Source organism: Myotis daubentonii, chromosome 1, assembly GCF_963259705.1.
Source record: "Myotis daubentonii chromosome 1, mMyoDau2.1, whole genome shotgun sequence".
Classification (NCBI taxonomy): Eukaryota; Metazoa; Chordata; class Mammalia; order Chiroptera; family Vespertilionidae; genus Myotis; species Myotis daubentonii.
Genome location: NC_081840.1, coordinates 53,380,050 through 53,398,978, shown reverse-complemented (window position 1 = coordinate 53,398,978; position 18,929 = coordinate 53,380,050). Strand labels below are relative to the sequence as shown.

Sequence of the window (18,929 nt, the reverse complement as noted above, 5' to 3'; positions counted from 1 at the left end):
TCTATTATTCCCTTAGTTGGACACAAGTCTTGAACATCTCTCATGTGTATATATGCATTTCAAAGTGCTGATGCTGCCAAAACCGGTTTGGCTCAGTGGATAGAGCGTCGGCCTGCAGACTGAAAGGTCCCAGGTTCGATTCCGGTCAAGGGCATGTACCTGGATTGCGGGCACATCCCCAGTAGGAGATGTGCAGGAGGCGGCTGATCGATGTTTCTAACTATCTCTCTCCCTTCCTCTCTGTAAAAAATCAATAAAATATATTAAAAAAAAAAGTGCTGATGCTGATACTTTAATAACGTGATGTTCAGTCAACAACAACAAAAAAATAGTGATCATTCCAAGGGTAGGTAAATAATTGTCTATGTTTAACTTTTGACAAGCATACTACATTGTTTGGGAAACTTGAGGGATTTGAGGGTAATTCTGACTTATTATAAGTATTTTCTGCCCTTATACATTAATACCAATGTGAAATCTGACTCTGTGGGAAAGCAACAGAAGGCTGGGCTCTGAAGTCAAATTTTAACTCTGCTTTTTATTAGGTAATGTGACATTTGACAAGTTACTTTCTCTAAAACTTAGTTTTCTTATCTGTAAATTAGAAATAATAATATACATAGGGTAAGTGTAAGGATTAAATAAGGTAATGCAGGTAAAACACCTGCTGCTGCCATAAATGGTTGCATATCGTTTTAACTGCTTGTTATTTTTATTAAAGATCTAATGAGTATATTTAACACATCAAAAATCACTTTCACTATTTTAAAAGTCATACAAATTGGGTAGTCAGCTCTAAAATCACACAAGACTTAATCATAGAACCTCTGAGAGAAAAGTTACAACCAAAATCTTCAAAGACAATAAAATGAGCCACACAGTCAACAATTCTTATTGTTTAATATCACACTAATAATGTGTTATCAATTACAAGTTTATAATCCTGCTCAGCTAAGGTTTTCCAATCTTTTGTAAATAATTATATAATTTGTAAATACCTTGAAGGATGCTTGAATATCCTTATTATTAATAGATTTCCCTCTCTCTACTGCTGGCTATCTACCTCCTAAGCACTCCTAACAAACAAACAATAAAAACCTGGGAACCCAAGGCAAATTAAGACATAAAACTTAGGATACAAAAACTGATTATAAATCACAGAGCCTACATAGTAGGCTCACACATTTCTTCCATAATTATCATTCTTCCACATCTACATTTTACTCCAGAGCTTAGTAAAGCATATGGGAAAAATTACATGAAAAGTCCCATAATGAAATAGATCTATTATCTCGTATCTCATTTTCCCTTTCAAAATTAAAGGCCAAACATTAGAAAGAGTACCAGAAGTATTGTTTCCCAAACTCTGTTCCTCAATAAAGTTAACAGATTTTCTGAAAAGATTCTGTGGTCAAATAAGTTGGGGGAATAATACATACTTATATCCCTTACTTGGAGATTTATAATGTTTTAGCATATTAAAACCTCTGAGAAGTCCTATTTTAAGAAACAGACAAAACTGTTTAATTTTATAAATCCAGGCATTTACCAAATTTATTTAGCAGTAACAATTTTGGGGGAAACATCTATTAACACATGATGGAACACTGTTAAGGAAACCTAGAACAAAAAATCTTCACACAACTTCTCAAGGATGGGTAGCATCCCAGTCACAACATAGGTAATTCCAAATTCATTTGGAAATTCTTTTATAATTTTTCCCAATTAAAAACCGTAAGTCAATTTTATGATTATCTAATGATTGAAATGAGAAAGCAAAGTGAGCAACCAATGCTGAATAAACTGGCATGTCCATGTAACCAATGATTAAAAATATGAGCATCACGAGAAGTGAGGTGTCAAAACTCGGTTACGTGATCAGAGTCAGTAAATCACTGGCTTCTAGGTTTGGCACTGGCACTAGTGCTCTTTCAAGCACTAAAGCACAGATTGTGTTGCATCAAAGTTTTTAGCCCAAACAAAGGATGGTTTAGTTGCTTCATGGAAAAGAACCAGTAAGCAAAAAATCAGAATTCAAGATAGAGGTATAAGCACTAACCCTGGGTTCCAAAAATTACATAGCAGAACTGGCAGAAGTCACCCAAAAAACAAATTATGACCTAAATGCAGTTCTTTGACAATGCTCACATATCCAGCAATAAGTGTCATTACTATTTCCTTTGTCATTGGCAGCTATAAAAGACCACTGCTGGTCAATGATGACAACATGTTTTCTCAGAATAAGAGGGCTAGAAAGTAGCAATAAAGTAGCAAGAGAAAGAGGAAAATAAGATTATGAGTCCCCAATCTTTTCTTTCTCAGTTCAACTTCAACTTTCCACATGCTTCTGTTATCTACCTTCAAAATCCCATAAACATCCTCAGACCCTGAGATATTTGATCTTATTCCACTCATCTTCCCTTTTTTCCTTCAATCCTTAGGTTTCCTATTTCTAGCTATCTTTCAGAATTTTCATTTATGAGCCATAACATCACCAGAAAGGAAGCAAGGTAAAGTGGAAGTTTCACAAGTAATGTAGCACAAACTGCAAATTAACAGTGTCATTTGGAACAATTTTACTTCCCTTGTAGAACAAATCTTATGTTTCTAAGTCATAACATAAGTGTTGTTATGTTTCGCTAAAACAACATGAACAAATAAGAACTGGTCATCTCACCTGATGCTTCATATAATGATGCATATAGGGTGTGGCAATTTTAATAACTTTGAGGCAAAATGGACATAGCAAGTTCTTAGTGTTTTCATGGGATGATCTAAAATGAGTTTCTACATCAGAAAATGATGACGATCTATAATTGCAAACCTACAAACAAAAAGAATGTTAAGCTTAACTTGAATATGTACACGATATACAATTACCGAGTAATAATATGTCATTTATTTAGAAGAACATTACGTACAACTAATTCAGCTCTGATGCCTACACAACCAAGAATCCCATTAACACAAGCACTAGATGATCTTTGAGACAGAAAAGTTATCTTTCCAAGTTAAGGAATATTTCCCAAAATATAATTAGAGTCCCTTCTTTTCATTAGATGTTTTTATGCATCACCCCCTATCCTGACTTGAATTTTCAAGCTCTGACACTTCTTGTCCTATAAAGTTTTTTCTGCTATGTAAAACAGCACCTTCCTTTAGATTATAAATTGCCTCCAGGCTATGGCAATGGCAATTTATTTTTATCATGCTTTCCCTATTCCTTCAAATTCTGGAAAAACACTAGGCCCAGAGAATTTTGTAGTATGCTCTGTATCTAAAATAATTTCATATTTCCCTTGTATAACTATATTCTTCCCTATATAGTAAGATAAGTCCATAGTTTGTCTTTTCCCCTCAGAGCTTTTCTTTGTCGTATAGGAGTGAGTAAACAATGGCTTGTGGGCCAATTCCAAATCTCTACTGACCTTATACATAATACATGAATTATGTCACAGGACTTTCTAGTAATAAATTATTTACAAGAGGAATTTTAACAGCAAATTTTATCTAAATGGTTAGAAAATAAAAGGATGTATTTCATGACACAAGAAAATTATATGAAATTCAAATTTGTGTCCATAAATAAAGCTTTATTGAAACACAGCCACATTCATTTACTTACTTATTTTCTGTGGCTGCCTTTGTGCTACAGTGGCAGAGTTGATTAGTTGCAACAGAGACTGTGTGACCTTTAAAGCCTGAACATTGCCAGAACCGGTTTGGCTCAGTGGATAGAGCGTCGGCCTGCGGACTCAAGGGTCCCATGTTCGATTCCGGTCAAGGGCATGTACCTTGGCTGCGGGCACACCCCCAGTAGGGGGCGTGCAGGAGGCAGCTGATCGATGTTTCTCTCTCATCGATGTTTCTGGCTCTCTATCCCTCTACCTTCCTCTCTGTAAAAAATCAATAAAATATATTTAAAAAAAAAAAAAAAAAAAAAGCCTGAACATTTACTATTTACCCCTTTTACAGTAAAAGACTTGCTAACTCCTGGCCTAATAGGTTTAAATCTTGTAACCAAAATAACAGAAAACAAACAAAACAAACAAACACTAAGTACACAATAAAATATGTGTATACCTGGCAAATATATGGCATTTCACCGGGTTTATGATTGTCCTTCATATGTTGTAAAAGAATATGCTCTGTTTCAAATGATAATTCACAGATTTTGCAAATGGCTAAAAGTGGGGGTGGAGGGAAGACATTACATCATTTCAAGATATATAAATACATACACACACATACACACACACACACACACACACATCAAATCATTATCTGTACACCTAAAACTAATCAAATGTTGTATGTCAATTATACTTCAAAATATTTTCTTAATTTTTCAAATAAAGCATCCTTCTGAGGCAAAGATATATATATATAAAATTCATTTTATGCATCTATAAACAATAACAGTAATAACAGCAGACTTGCTGGTGGTAAACAGTTAGTTTTGCAGTTAACTATGTTCTAAGCACTTTACTTACAATAACTCATTTAATTCCCATAACGACATTATGAAGCAAGTATTTCTATTATCCCCCCATTATTCAAATATTAAGAATAACTTGCCTGAGATCACATAGCTGTATTAAGAGGAAGATCTGGGATTTGAACCCAAGTGGTCTAGTTCCAAAATCTATGATTTTTAACTACCACTATTAGTTACTTTTCTTATTCAAGTTTAAAAAAAGGGCATTAATTTCATAATTGAAAACTGATCTAAGGCTTCTAACTTAGCCCCCCCCACTTATAATGCTCAGGTTATTTTCCTTAATTATTTAAAAGAGTGACTTTAATTTTTGTAATTTTATTTAAAAGTTTATATTAATCAAAATGTAACCTTTTCCATTTTACCCTCAAATTCCAAAGTCTTTTTCTTATTCTTATTGTTCTAACAAGCTTAAGGTTTTCTCAGAATATTGACAAAATCAATAATATCTGATACTTAAAATGAAACTGTAACTTACTAGAAAATTCATGGGGTGTGTGTGTACTTTCAATGTGACATTGCAGTTGAAATGGTGTGGGAAACTGACGGTAGCAGTGCTGGCAGGTGGTGTGGTTTTCCCAGCTTTCACTGCTCTGCTTCTCAAGTTCTAAATGGTGTTTCATGTGGTTCATAAACCTATAAATGATTGTCAACAGGTGCAAAATTCAGATTTAAAAACAAAAATCTCACAAACAATTATCTGAATCTTAGAATATAGATATATTACATGAAATAAATTACATTCCTCTAGAAAAGTGTGCACTCTAAACAGTCACTTTCATTAAGTGACTACATAAACATCTTTTTTTAAATCTTTGTTTTAAAAATCCATTAATGTAATAATCGGAAATATCACTAATTTGCTGTGATTTAATCGTTTCAGATTATTAAAATGTTTTCTTAAGGTGAAAGAGCAGGCTTCTTTTTCATACATGAAATACTATTTACATTTTTCAATAAAATACTCAAAGGAAGGAAACCCTACCACCAAAAGCAGCTACACAGTTATGAGAGTAATCCTGTAAGGCCATGAAGATATACAATAGATTCCAGTTGCTTAAAAGACAAATTACAGGTATTTTTACTTGTGTCTTAGTTTCTAAATGTGTGTACTAGCAATTTTAATGCCTACAATTATAAAAACTTTTTGTTTTATTTAATGATACTGGTTTACTGTTAGCACAGACTGTTCATTTTAACTTGCAGACTGTGCCCTTTGTAGGCAAAGTCCACTTTTCAGTTTTACATCCTGCTATGTCAACCTCCCTTAGAGGCTTCTTATGAACAGGAACTATGACCTTCAACAACAGAGGGTGCAATATAAAAAGGAATACCTATTTAAAAGAGCTTACTGAAGCTTTTTGCTATAGTTGAAAGTAAAGTTATTCAATCAAAATAACAATTTTTAGACTGGGGCAACTATTAACAATTATTCACTGTGAGTCCCTAAAGGAAGTAATCTTAAAACAAAGTAATAATGTCATCAATATGGACAGCAATCATCACGAAGGTCATAACATTTATCTTTTTCACATATCCACAACACTACTTGTCTTTAGAATAGGTTATGACACTCCTTGAAAAATATTTTTGTCCTCCTTTGGTTTTAATACCAACTCTATGAACACCTATAGAAAATCCTAGACTTGGTTAAATATTTACACATAGAGAAAAGTGAGCCATTAAAATTTCAGCTTACAACTTTAAGCAATTAAAAGTTTATCTATATAATCACTTAACTAGCAAGCTTTCCCTCAATTATTATATGAGCCCCCATCAGGAGCTCATACTACTTAAAACAACAGATGAAAATGAGGGAAACAACGAAAAAAAAATCCAAACCTCTTGCAAGGATGTTCACAGAATAAATAAACCTAAGTGTTTTTGGTGAGACTCAATGTAGGGGGGAAAAAATACCATACCACAATATGTTCAAAGGGCAAAGCGTAAAAACCTAGATCTGTGAGTTTCGTGCCATTCTCTACGAATATCAATTTGCCTTTCCATTTTTTTACTATAAGGTAAAATATTATTTAACATATATAACTTCTTCTATTATCAAGTGTTTCATTAAAGTTACATTTACTAAATAATCAGTATTTCAAAAAAAATGCCCAATTCCTGGATGTTATAAAAAATTGTCTTTGTTTAAAATGTCTATATAATTCTGATATTCTAGAAATATGTATCTAGTCTTCTGAAACAACAGCAAAAAAGGAAATGTTTTATTTTCATATGTTTAATATTAAATGGGCTAATCTTAAAGGAAAAGCAAAAAAACTGTTGCTAAAATAACTTCCAATATAATATACATAATATTTAGGTATAACAAGGAACTAAGTCAGTGACCATATTTCTATGCAATTTAATATATTCACTAGCATAACTTTTCTGGTGTATTTTACTATCAAAATGGTCAGAATATGGAAATATGTGACAATTCTATTATAATACTGTTTCAGTGTTATATCACAAAGTACAATACCTTTCTGTTAAATGGCTAGAACCATTCTCTATTGATGACTGTTAAAGTTTAATAAAAGGAGATAAATGTGAAAAATCATATGAAATAATATATGTGAAAGAACTTTGCAAACTAAAACACTACCATAAACAAAGCATTAAGAATTGCTATAGAAGTATAGCATAGTGCATTTCAGGATTTTTCTGTCTTCTTTTTGAACCCAAGAGGAACTGACAGGAAAATAAAATAAACACTGGGTCCAGAAGTAAAATACTGATGCCTAAGAATGCTAATTATAAATAAAAGTTATCAAGGATAAACACAGAAAGGCATATTTATATCTGTATATATGTTTGTGTACACAAACACACAACTCATCTAAGGGAAGTATAGAAGCACAGTAAAATGTTAATGATAGAATCAAAGTGGTAAGTATACAGGTGTCCACTGTAAAATTTTACAAAACGTTGCTGAATGTTTAAAATTATTTTATAATAAAATTATGGAAAAACAACCATACCTAATATACATGTAAAGCTATATAGTCAATGAAAAATATTGATCAATATATCTTATTACTTTGTTCTTTAACTCATAAGATGACAGCTATTAGAGCTTGCTGTGTAACTCAAAGATTATAAAGTTTAAGTTCCTAAAATTTATAACAAACATGTATAAAATCTTCAAAATTCCACTGCAAATTAAATCTCTAATTTTTAAAGGGGTTACATTTTAAAATAAAGCAGACATTATTTCTAAGGAACTGGTACTTCTCTAAAGAAGATCACTTTTCATGCAATGTAAATAATTTAAAAAATATAAATATCAACTGACAAATTTGAGCATTAAATAAAATTAAGTCGAACTGGCCCTAACCGGTTTGGCTCAGTGGATAGAGTGTCGGCTTGCAGACTGAAAGGTCCCAGGTTCGATTCCGGTCAAGGGCATGTACCTTGTTTGCAGGCACATCCCCAGTAGGAGGTGTGTAGGAGGCAGGTGATCGATGTTTCTCTCTCATCAATGTTTCTAACTCTCTATCCCTCTCCCTTCCTCTCTGTAAAAAATTAATGAAATATATTTAAAAAACAAAGTCAAACTGGGCAAAACATAAAAAAGTGGTTCTTATAAAGAAAAATCAAATTCAAAAGCAGCTAAAAATACAAATGATCTCATGAAATTCCTAGATCACAGATAATATAGGGAAAATAAGTTAATTGTGCTTTATTTGAAATAATGTCTATCCTTTCTTAAGTTATTTATAAGAAATACAAGTAGCTCCAGGAGTCAACTCTAAAATACAAGAAAGGATAAAAGTTTTTCAACAAGAGAATCTGCCTTTGTTGTTAGTAGAAAGTGTTAAAAATCTAGAATGGCACAGAAAAATACCAGATAAACACACAAATTTTATCTGCAGCATTCCAAATTTCAAATAGAAATAAGTATTTACGTACCTAATATTATTTTTAAGAATTTTCAAGCAACTGAAGCATTTAAAGGTGGTGTGAGTCTTCTGTTCTTCTTGGACATCTCCTTCATGTTTTCCATAATAAAAGTCATTAACCAACATGATCAATTTTCCTTGCTCTGAATCAATAGTGTTATCTTTATTTGCTGTACTTGAAAATTCAGTTTTAGGCAGTCCCAAAAAGTTATTTATCATGTCTGGACAACAGTACTGAAAGAGAAAAAAAGAGAAGCCCTCTTTACCCTTTAAAAACACAGATACCCCCAAATTTTCTGTGCTTAAATCCATTGCCAGACCATGTAAAACAATGCTTGGTAATGTAGCTAGAAAAATATTCACCAAAAGTTTGTGGTGCATATACATAGTCTAAAACAATTCAAAAAAAGAAAACCTTAAAATCAGGACTTGCTATTGATCTAAAAGTATCTTCCTTGCAATTAACTGTTTCAGATGTATTGATAATACTTTAAATACTTTAATTAAAACTAAACTAAAAATCATTTATTTCATATCCATGTCTAGAAAGAGTCTAGAAAGGAAATGTAATTTTATGTGTCATAATGTATATATTAATTATTAAGTGACATAGTAAATTTCGTAATATATGGTTGGAATTGGACATTGAGCACAGCTAATCTGCCATTCCCCATACTCAAAGTGCTGTAAAATGTATGGGGAAAAAGAAAGAAGTATCAAGTATGTCTTGATAACATCAACAGTTACATCTTGATATCCAGAATGGTTACATATTTGAAGGGGATTTTCAGTTCCTCATGAGTAAAATCAGCACATTACATAAACTGATTTTAATATGGAACACTTTCATACATGAGCTTTTTTTCCTTAGCAAGATATAACTAATTCATTTATTTACATAATTTTAAGTGCAAAATTTACCTACAGTAGATTTTCTCAGAGGAACAACTGTATTAGAAAAACCAAAAGTGCTAGTCAAAATGCTAATTCCTGGGCCCACTTCAGACCAATAAACCACAATGTCAAGAGATAGACCCCCAAAATCTGCCTTTTTAATAGCCATCCAGATAATTCTTTTAAAACATAAACCAACTGACTTAAACTCTTCCTAAATGTGTTATTTAGTAAATTAGTAGCAACATCAGAAAGTGTGAAAATCTAAAAGCAACTCTATTCCATTTCTAAGATAACAATATCCACTTCCTCTCCTGCTGGGGTCCAACCCCAGCGGGTCCAGGGGTTCCCAAAGGCGTAGACGGAGTCGGCGAAGAAGGAATGACACGGAGACAGTGTTCAGTTGATCAGCAGCCTAGCCAGGATCTCCAGCCAAGTTCTGGTCTCGATCTCCAGAGAGGTTCTGCTGTTTATTGTCTTGTTACATCCTTATTTATACCAGTTGATTTTAATCCTGTCAATTTCTATTACAAAGGTTAGGGCGTTTCTTATCTCCATTCCAGGGAGTAAAGATTATGTAGCTTAAGCATGATTGTATGTAGTGATTAACTACCCGCCTGGCACTTAGTTAAGGAGTTTCATCCCCTCCCTGACTTCAGGGAAAAATTCCTACCTGGGGAAACAACCTTTCTAGGAGAGGCATCCCCTCCCTGACTTCAGGGAAAAATTCCTACCTGGGGAAACAACCTTTCTTGGAGAGGTGACCTTGGTTAAAACACACAGCGCTAAGGGGAGCAAACATATTAAGAACAGTATGCTATATATGCCAGGTCCCTTGAAACATATGCTGTGCAGATGTTTCTTTCCTGCAGCGACTGTGTCAAGCAGCAAGGATGGACCGGCTTCCGGCACTCTCCTGTCACAGTGAAATGTTAGATCATCAGTGAAACTTTCTGTGTCTCATGAGAAGCTGGGCCTTTGATCCAAAACAGACCTATAACGTTTCCTTCAATTGCACTTATTTTGTTCACTTTTCAGTTTTGAAACCTATAAAGGAAAAGAGACCAATAAAAACCAAGCCCACAAAATCTAAAGTACACCAAAAAGAGAGGGGGAAAAATACTGAATAAAATGGACTGAAAAATAGGGACAAAATTAGTGTTTAAGAGTTAAGGTTGCGCCCAAAAACGAAATCAGGATAAATGTATTAGTTCTCTAATACAAAATGATCATCTGCAGTCCACTACTAAGAATAAACACAGTTGGCCCTAGCTGGTTTGGTTCAGTGGATAGAACGTCGGCCTGCAGACTGAAGGGTCCCGGGTTCAATTCTGTTCAAGGGCACATGCCTGGGTTGCTGGCTCCATCCCCAGAAGGGGGCGTGCAGGAGGCATCCAATCAATGATTCTCTCTCATTATTGATGTTTTTATCTCTCTCTCTCTCCCATCCTCTCTAAAATCAATAAAAATACTTTTTTAAAAAAGAATAAGTATAACAAAGAGGAAAATGAGAATGGTTTTTCTATATTTCTAGATTCTTCCTTAGACAAATAATATTGAAGAGCTCAAACTTAGGAAAGTCAAGTTATTTCTAAGGACTTTAGTAAGGCTAAATTTCTTCTTAAAAAGGCTGTTTTTTACTTTAAGGAGAAAAAGATGGATCAGAGTAAATCTACCAGCACTATTAGAAAAATGATTCAAAATTTATCTTACTACGACAAATGACGTTATTAGTAGCATCAGTCGGATAGACAAACTTCTCACCTTATCCAGTTTTACTAGAAAGGATCTCAAACAACAATGGGAAAATGTTATAATGCACAAAAATAATGTAATACAGGATAGTCTCCCTAACCTTATATACTCAAACATTAAATCTGACTTTCAGACTGTAGAAGTTATTCTGAGTCATATTTGATACTTCATTCTTTTCTGAAACCTACAAAATAATCTAGTAATCTATAGTAGAATGTGCTGCAAGGTTTATATTCTTTAAAATTTTCTAATTTGGTACATCTATAAAAGTTAAATTTACCCTAATTACCCATAAATTATGATATGTGTAACAAATGATTAACTGCTTGCTGTTCTATTTTCTTTTTTTTTAATACAGGTAAGTAAGATAGGATCTTCAACAGTATCTTTTAAACAAGGTTTCATGTCCTTATAAAATAGCTGAATTGATAAACCACTGACAACTAAGAATGGACAAGGTGAATTGAACTAGGTTAAAGAATTTAATAACTGAGGGGACAGCAAAAATACCTAAACAAAATATTCAAAAGGCAAGACAGTACCTGAAGAAATGAGAACTAGTCTTGATTTAAGGTTTTATAGGAAGACAGGGTAAAGTTAAGGATTTGCATGGCTGACCTATAGTCCAAGATCAATTGGTCATCTTTATTAAACCCTAGCCTTTTGCTATTGCCCCTGATTTATCTCTTTCTTTTCATGGGTATTCTGCAATATTAAAAACTTTATTTCAATATACTGTAATTTGACAAACAGCGGACACCATCTGAACTTCATTCTCATTTTCATTCCTTTCCATTGATAGACCATGTTCTGTTACTTTGTTAGTACTGAAAAATTTAGGTAGGATTTTCAGAGCAAAGAAGATAGGTACCATTTTTAAATAGTAAAATAGTACTTCCCTATACGATCATCCTATGTAAATCTAAATTTTCCCCTTCTCCTTCTGGGATTCACCCAAAAGCCACAACAACCAAATTCTAAAAATTTTATTTTCACTGAAACTAAATGCCAGACTAAACTCCACAGACTCCACATTGAAAGCACTACTAAAAGCAGCCAAGTTTATGCAGAAGACATGCAGTTGGAAGTAGATCGACGCAGTCAAGAGGACCTAATAGTAAAGATCTTAGAAAGCCTCAGCAAAAATATACATTCTAAAAGTGAAAGACACATATTGAAGTCCAAAGCTATAGCCTTTGTTTACAAAAATGGGTATAGGAGCTGGCGCAAGAAGGATGGCAGAAGTCCCCCAGCCCTCACTTGGTAGAAAGAAGTAGAAAAGGCAATGCTACTTATAAAATCAGACACACAAGTCACACTTTCAGTAAGCCTTCTGTCCAGCAAAGAGTAGTAGGCTGTGAGATTATCCTGGAAACCTATGCTCCCCAATAGGAGCCTTGCACAAAACAGCCGAGAAATCCAATTTGTTCAATGCTAGGAACTTACATCTACTGGAAAACAAAAATACTTTAAGATAAAAAGAAGGAAAATGTAAATTTCTGACCAAAAAACCCCAAAAACTGGAGCAGAAGCATGCAAGATGGTAACAGGCTAAAAATTTTGCTAAAGTTTGTAAAAAACTTAAAGCAATTGTGTCTATTTGGAAGATCACATGGACAAGAGGAAATGGCAAGACAAAAAGAAGACATAAAAAAGAGAAGCAAAATTGAAGCAGAAATATCAACTTAGAGAGATAAAGACGAAGCAGAAAAAATGGAATATAGTGGTGAATAGACACTGTAAAATAAAAAAATTAAATAAAATAATAAATAAATTAAATAAAATAGATGAATAGATGGCATGGGCTAGTAATGAGAAAAACATATAATTGCTTTTTAAAGAAAGAGTTAAAACTACTAGAAAGAAAATGACAGCTATGCCAGACCAAAAACACTGAACAAATATACTGGATAATACTCCCTCCACAAAAGAGCAAAACAACTTTATGGAATAAATATTTAAAAATATAAATCAAGAAAACTGCATTAAAATAAAGGAAGACACCAATAAAGAAGTTGAAAAAAAATGTATGTTAGAGAAGAAATTGACCCAAAATTTATACTAACCAGTACCAAGTCAGGTTAGTATAAAATTATCAGTCTTCCAAAATAAAAATCCTGTGAACAGCCAGGCCAAAACATCAAATTACTTATGAATGGCAAACTAATTCAGGTTTATCCCAGATTTCTCAACAGTGACATTCAATATTATAAAACAGGAGCACCACTCACAAGATCTTTAGATTGGGATCAAACTTACTTTATATCTGGCCAAACTGTTTTTTACAAAAATGGAATACAGTGAACACAAAACAACTCAAAGAATGCTGTTCCCAGGAACTTCTTCAGGAAATTACTAGAGAGTAAACTTCAGCAAGAAGTTTGGCTCAGTGGATAGAGCATCGGCCTACAGACTCAAGGGTCCCAGGTTCGATTCCGGTCAAGGGCATGTACCTTGGTTGCGGGCACATGCCCAGGGGGGCTGTGCAGGAGGCAGCTGATCGATGTTTCTCTCTCATGGATGTTTCTAACTCTTTATGCCTCTCCCTTCCTCTCTGTAAAAAATCAATAAAATATATTTAAAAGAAACCAAAACAAAACAAAAAAAACCTAATATGCTAAGTGTCCACCTCGGGAGTTCGACCGACCGGGAGTTCGACCGACCAGGCGTTCGATCATTCGCTATAACATGCAATGACTACTAGGGGGCAGCGCAGAACAAAGGAAGGCCCAGCCAGCAGCTGGTAGCCAGGGGAGGTCCCGGCAGCTGGCAGCCAGCAGCCACTAGGGACCTACCTATCTGTGCATGAATTTCATGCACTGGGCCTCTACTGTTTAATAAATAAATTTAATTAAAAAAATATTTTCATATAGGATTGCAAAGGAAAAACAAATATGCAAAAAGCAAGAGACATATTTAAAACAAAATGATTCAGGACTGTTAAAAATAAAAGGATAAACAAAGACTATGTCAGGCAAATGGAAACCATAAGAAAACAAGATTTAGCCCTGACCAGTTTGGCTCAGTGGATAGCGCGTCGGCCCAGGTTCAATTCCAGTCAAGGGCATGTACCTTGGTTGTGGGCACATCTCCAGTAGGGGGTGTGTAGAAGGCAGCTGATCGATGTTTCTCTCTCATCTATGTTTCTAACTCTCTATCCCTCCCCCTTCCTCTCTGTAAAAAAAATCAGTAAAATATATTTAAAAAAGAAAACAAGATTTATAAACCTCAAAGTCATTAACCATTATGACAAAAAAGGACATTTTATAAACATGCTAAAGGATGTATTTACAACATAGTTATGAGTAGTTTTATATTACAAACAACATCATCAATCTTAACACATACAATATATCAAAGAAAATACAGGTAATCAAATATGTAGACTGAGCTGTGGTGTTTTCTCAATTTGTGACAGATCAAGTAGACAAAAATAAGTGAAGATATAGAAATAGAAATAATGTAATTAATAAACTAGATCTGATACATAAATATAAAATGTCCTAAAAAAATACAGTACACCTACATTTAAGTTTCCATGTAACATTAAATAGCCTACGCACTTTCAAAAAATAAAAATTATTATTTATGAGAACTTGGGCTTCATTAACTGCTATAAAAAAGTGAGAAAAAAAGCCCATTTCAAAAAATTTTCTAAGAGTTAAATAAAATCATGTATTTAAAGCTTATTAGTCCAAGTGTGAGGTGAAATCTCATTGTGGTTTTAATTTGCATTTCTCTGATGATTAATGACCTTGAGCATTTTTTCATGTGTCTCATGGCCATTTGTATGTCCTCTTGGAGAAATGTCTATTCAGGTCTTCTGCCCATTTTTTAATTGGATTGTTTATCTTCTTTTTGTTCAGTCGTATGAGTACTTTATATATTTTGGATATTACCTCCTTATCAAATGTATCATTGGCAAATATGTTCTCCCATTCAGTGGGTTCCTTTTTCAATTTGATACCTGTCAGAATGGCTATCATCAAAAAATCAGCAAGCAACAAGTGCTGCCGAGGATGTGTAGAAAAGGGAACCCTAGAGTTCACTGCTGGTAGGAATTCAGATTCCCACTATGCAGCCACTATGGAAAACAGTATGGAGTTACCTCAAAAAATTAAAAATGGAACTTCCATCTGACCCAGCAATCCCATTTCTGTGAATATATCCTAAAAACCCCAAAACACCAATCAGAAAGAATATATGCACCCCTATGTTCATAGCAGCGTTATTTATAATAGCTAAGATTTAGAAACAGTCCAAGTTGCCCATCAGTAGATGAATAGATAAAAACAACTGTGGACATTTATACTATGGAATACTATGCAGCTGTAAAAAAAGAGGGATCTCTTACCCTTTGGGACAGCATGGATGGACCTGGAAAATATTATGCTAAGTGAAATAAGCCAAACTGAGAAAGACAAATATCACATGATCTCACTTATTTGTGGAATCTAATGAACAAAATGTATTGACCAACAAGTAAGACCCAAAGCAGGGAGGCATGGAACAGACTGACATACCTCGATGTGGGGTTGGGGGAACAAGAAGAATAAACCAAAGAACTTATATGCTTATTTGCATAGCCCATGAAGAAGGGCAATGCGGGGGGCGGGGAGGAAGGGTGGAGGATAAGGGTTAGGAGAAGAGGGGGAAAGGGGTGAGTAATGAGAAAAACATATAATTGCTTTTTAAAGAAAGAGTTAAAACTACGAGAAAGAAAATGACAGCTATGCCAGACCGAAAACACTGAACAAATATATTGGACAATACTCCCTCCACAAAAGAGCAAAACAACTTTATGTAATAAATATTTAAAAATATAAATCAAGAAAACTGCATTAAAATAAAGGAAGATACCAATAAAGAATTTGCTTTGGATCAAAGGCCCAGCTTCTCATGAGACACAGAAAGTTTAACTGATGATCTAACATTTCACTGTGAGAGGAGAGGAAGTGGATATTGTTATCTTAGAAATGGAATAGAGTTGCTTTTAGATTTTCACACTTTCTGATGTTGCTACTAATTTACTAAATAACACATTTAGGAAGAGTTTAAGTCAGTTGGTTTATGTTTTAAAAGAACATAAGAATGGGAGATATCTATAATACTATCAATAATAAAAAATATTAAAATATATTTAAAAATTAAAAACTTAAAAAAAAGCTGAATAGTCGAGCACATGGTCTCAGATAAGTAAATTGTTCATATTACTGTAGAATATTTTAACTTGTATTTTATATATTTTTCATTAAAAAAACATGACTTCATTGGTATAGAAAAACCATTTACAAATAATCTAAAAATCACTTTTTTAAAATGGAAATTATTTTAAAGATTTACTCATTTATTTATATGTTTAAGAGAGAGAGAGAGGAATAGAGGAAAGGTGAGGAATAGAGGAAAGGTGAGAGGAATAGAGGAATAGAGAAAGGGAGGGAGGGAGGGAAGAAGGGAAAGACAGAGGAAGAGGGAGAGAGGTGGGAGGAAGGGAGAGAGATATCAGTTTGTTCCATTTATTTACACATTCGTTGGTTGATTCTTGTATGTGCTCTGACCAAGAATCGAACCCACAACTTTGGAGTATGGGGACGATGCTCTAACCAACCGAGCTACGGGGCCAGGACCATTCAAAATGGAAATTATTATAATACTAAAACTTTAACTGATATATAAAATGTATAAGCCAGAAGGTAAAAACTCTACATACTTTTAAACTTCCCTGTCCTAGGATAACTATATACACCAATAAAGGACAAAGATGCTAATTGACCATACCTTTGCTACGCCCCAAGATACGCCCACCAGCCATCAGAGTATATGCAAATTAACCCAACCAAGATGGCAGCTGGCAGCCACGGAGCTGGAGCAAGCAGAAGGCTTGGTTGCCTGGGTGATGGAGGAAGCCAACCTTCCCACCTACCCTGAGCCGGCTGCAGCCTCAGCTCATGGCAACAAAGTTTCAATTATATAAGACAAATAAATCCCAGATACCTGCTTCCAGCCAGTCTCCACTGGGAGCTTGGGTAGCTGGGGGCCGTGACCAGCCTGCAAACAGCAATCAGCCCCTCACCCAGGATGGCCACACTCTCATAGGGTGAGGGTCCCCGCTGGAGGTCTTGGCCAGTCTGCAAACAGCCATCAGCCCCTCACCCAGGCTGGCCACACTCTCATGGGGTGAGGGTCCCTGCTGGGGGGTTTAGCCAGCCTGAAAATGGCCCTTAGCCCCTCACCCAGACTGGCCAGGCACCTCAGCAGGACCCTCCCCCCCGAAGGGGGTGTGGCCAGCCTGAAAATGACCATCAGCCCCTCACCCAGACTAGCCAGGCACCCCAGCAGGACCCCCCCACCCTGAAGTGGCTGTGGCCAGCCTGCAAACGGCCCTCAGCCCCTCACCCAGGATGGCTAGGCACCCCAGTGGGGACCCCCACCCTGAATGGGCTGTGGCCAGCCTACAAACAGCCATCAGCCCCTCACCCAGGCTGGCCAGGAACTCCTATATAATAAAAGGATAATATGCAAATTGACCCTAACAGCAGAACGACTGGGAATTATGGTCACTATAACACACACTGACCACCAGGGGGAAGACGCTCAATGCAGGATCTGCCCCTTGGTGGTCAGTGTGTTCCCACAGGGGGAGCTCTGCTCAGGCACAAGCCAGGCTGCCGGCTGCCAGTACAGTGGTGGTGGTGGGAGCCTCTCCCGCCTCCTCAGCAGTGCTAAGGATGTCCAACTGCAGCTAGGCCTGCTCCCCTCTGGCAAGTGGACATCCCCCGAGGGCTCCCGGGCTGCCAGAGGGATGTCTGACTGCCAGCTTAGGCCCGATCACCCCAGGGAACAGGCCTAAGCCAGCAGGTGGTCGTCCCCCAAGGGGTCCCAGACTACGATAGGGCACAGGCCGGGCTGAGGGATCCCCCCGAGTGCACAAATTTTTGTGCACTAGGCATCTAATAATTAAATAAAGATAAATAAAGAATTTAACCCTTTCTTTTTTATTTACATACAAAACGTAAAACATTAAAAAATTAGGTAACTCATCAAAACATTACATAGATAGGAAAATTGAAAGCACTTGTACAGGTTAATCTATACTAATAAGAGCTTATGTGGTCGTCATGCCCTAACGCCTTAACAATCCATCACCAGGAGGCTGTGTGTGCAGAGGGCGCACATGGGTGGGTGGGGACTTGACGCTGTGTACGCGGCGGAGAGACAACGCCAGGGGTCCTGAGGCTCCCGAGGCTCCGCATGGTGACGCCGGAGGCAGGTCCCGGCGGCTCCACGCAGCGACTCCGGTGGCGGGACACCTGGCTCCATCCTACCTCTTGAGGCAATCCATCAAGGAGCCCTGGATGGGTGGGTGGCGCCTACCTCTTTGGGGAGATCGATTGCAGTGGTCCCACACTGTGAGAGGGCACAGGCCAGGCTGGGGAACCCCCTCCCCACAAGTGCATGATTTTCATGCACCGGGCCTCTAGTTCTCATATAAGAACAAAGCACAAAGTACAGTTATCAGGGAGTACAATTTAGGAGCTGGAAGTACTGACAGTCAAAATACAGTTTTGTACATGAATATATTGTATTTACTATTCTAAAAATATTACCTATTTTCTACTTTTTTTGTAAAATGTTAAATTTCAATAAAAATTTGTAAATCTCTGAAATAGTGAACAAGAACTTTTTCTTAGTTATTTCTTAGCCATTGCACCCTACTCCTTCCTTTTCTTCATATAATCCACACTGTCTTTTTTTCCCCTTTTACTCCTTCCTGACATTTATACTGGGAATGCAAGAATACAGGCTACCTTTACACAGACAGAGCAGAATACTCTAACATCTAATAAAATATTTTAAGTGAAGTGTTATCTAAATCT

General features: G+C 35.8%; 1 protein-coding gene across 11 annotated transcripts in view; it reads right to left on the bottom strand.

The window, feature by feature from the left end:
- The window catches only part of ZNF280D (zinc finger protein 280D), a 136,838-nt gene that overhangs the window by 62,994 nt on the left and 54,915 nt on the right, over positions 1–18,929 (bottom strand). For all 11 annotated transcript variants that reach the window (XM_059700057.1, XM_059700121.1, XM_059700066.1 and 8 more), the window contains 4 exons: positions 8,414–8,637; positions 4,977–5,134; positions 4,084–4,184; positions 2,678–2,824 (listed from right to left, as the gene is read on the bottom strand). In XM_059700057.1, the coding sequence (XP_059556040.1) occupies positions 2,678–2,824; positions 4,084–4,184; positions 4,977–5,134; positions 8,414–8,637 (630 nt within the window). The remainder of the gene's footprint in view (positions 1–2,677; positions 2,825–4,083; positions 4,185–4,976; positions 5,135–8,413; positions 8,638–18,929) is intronic.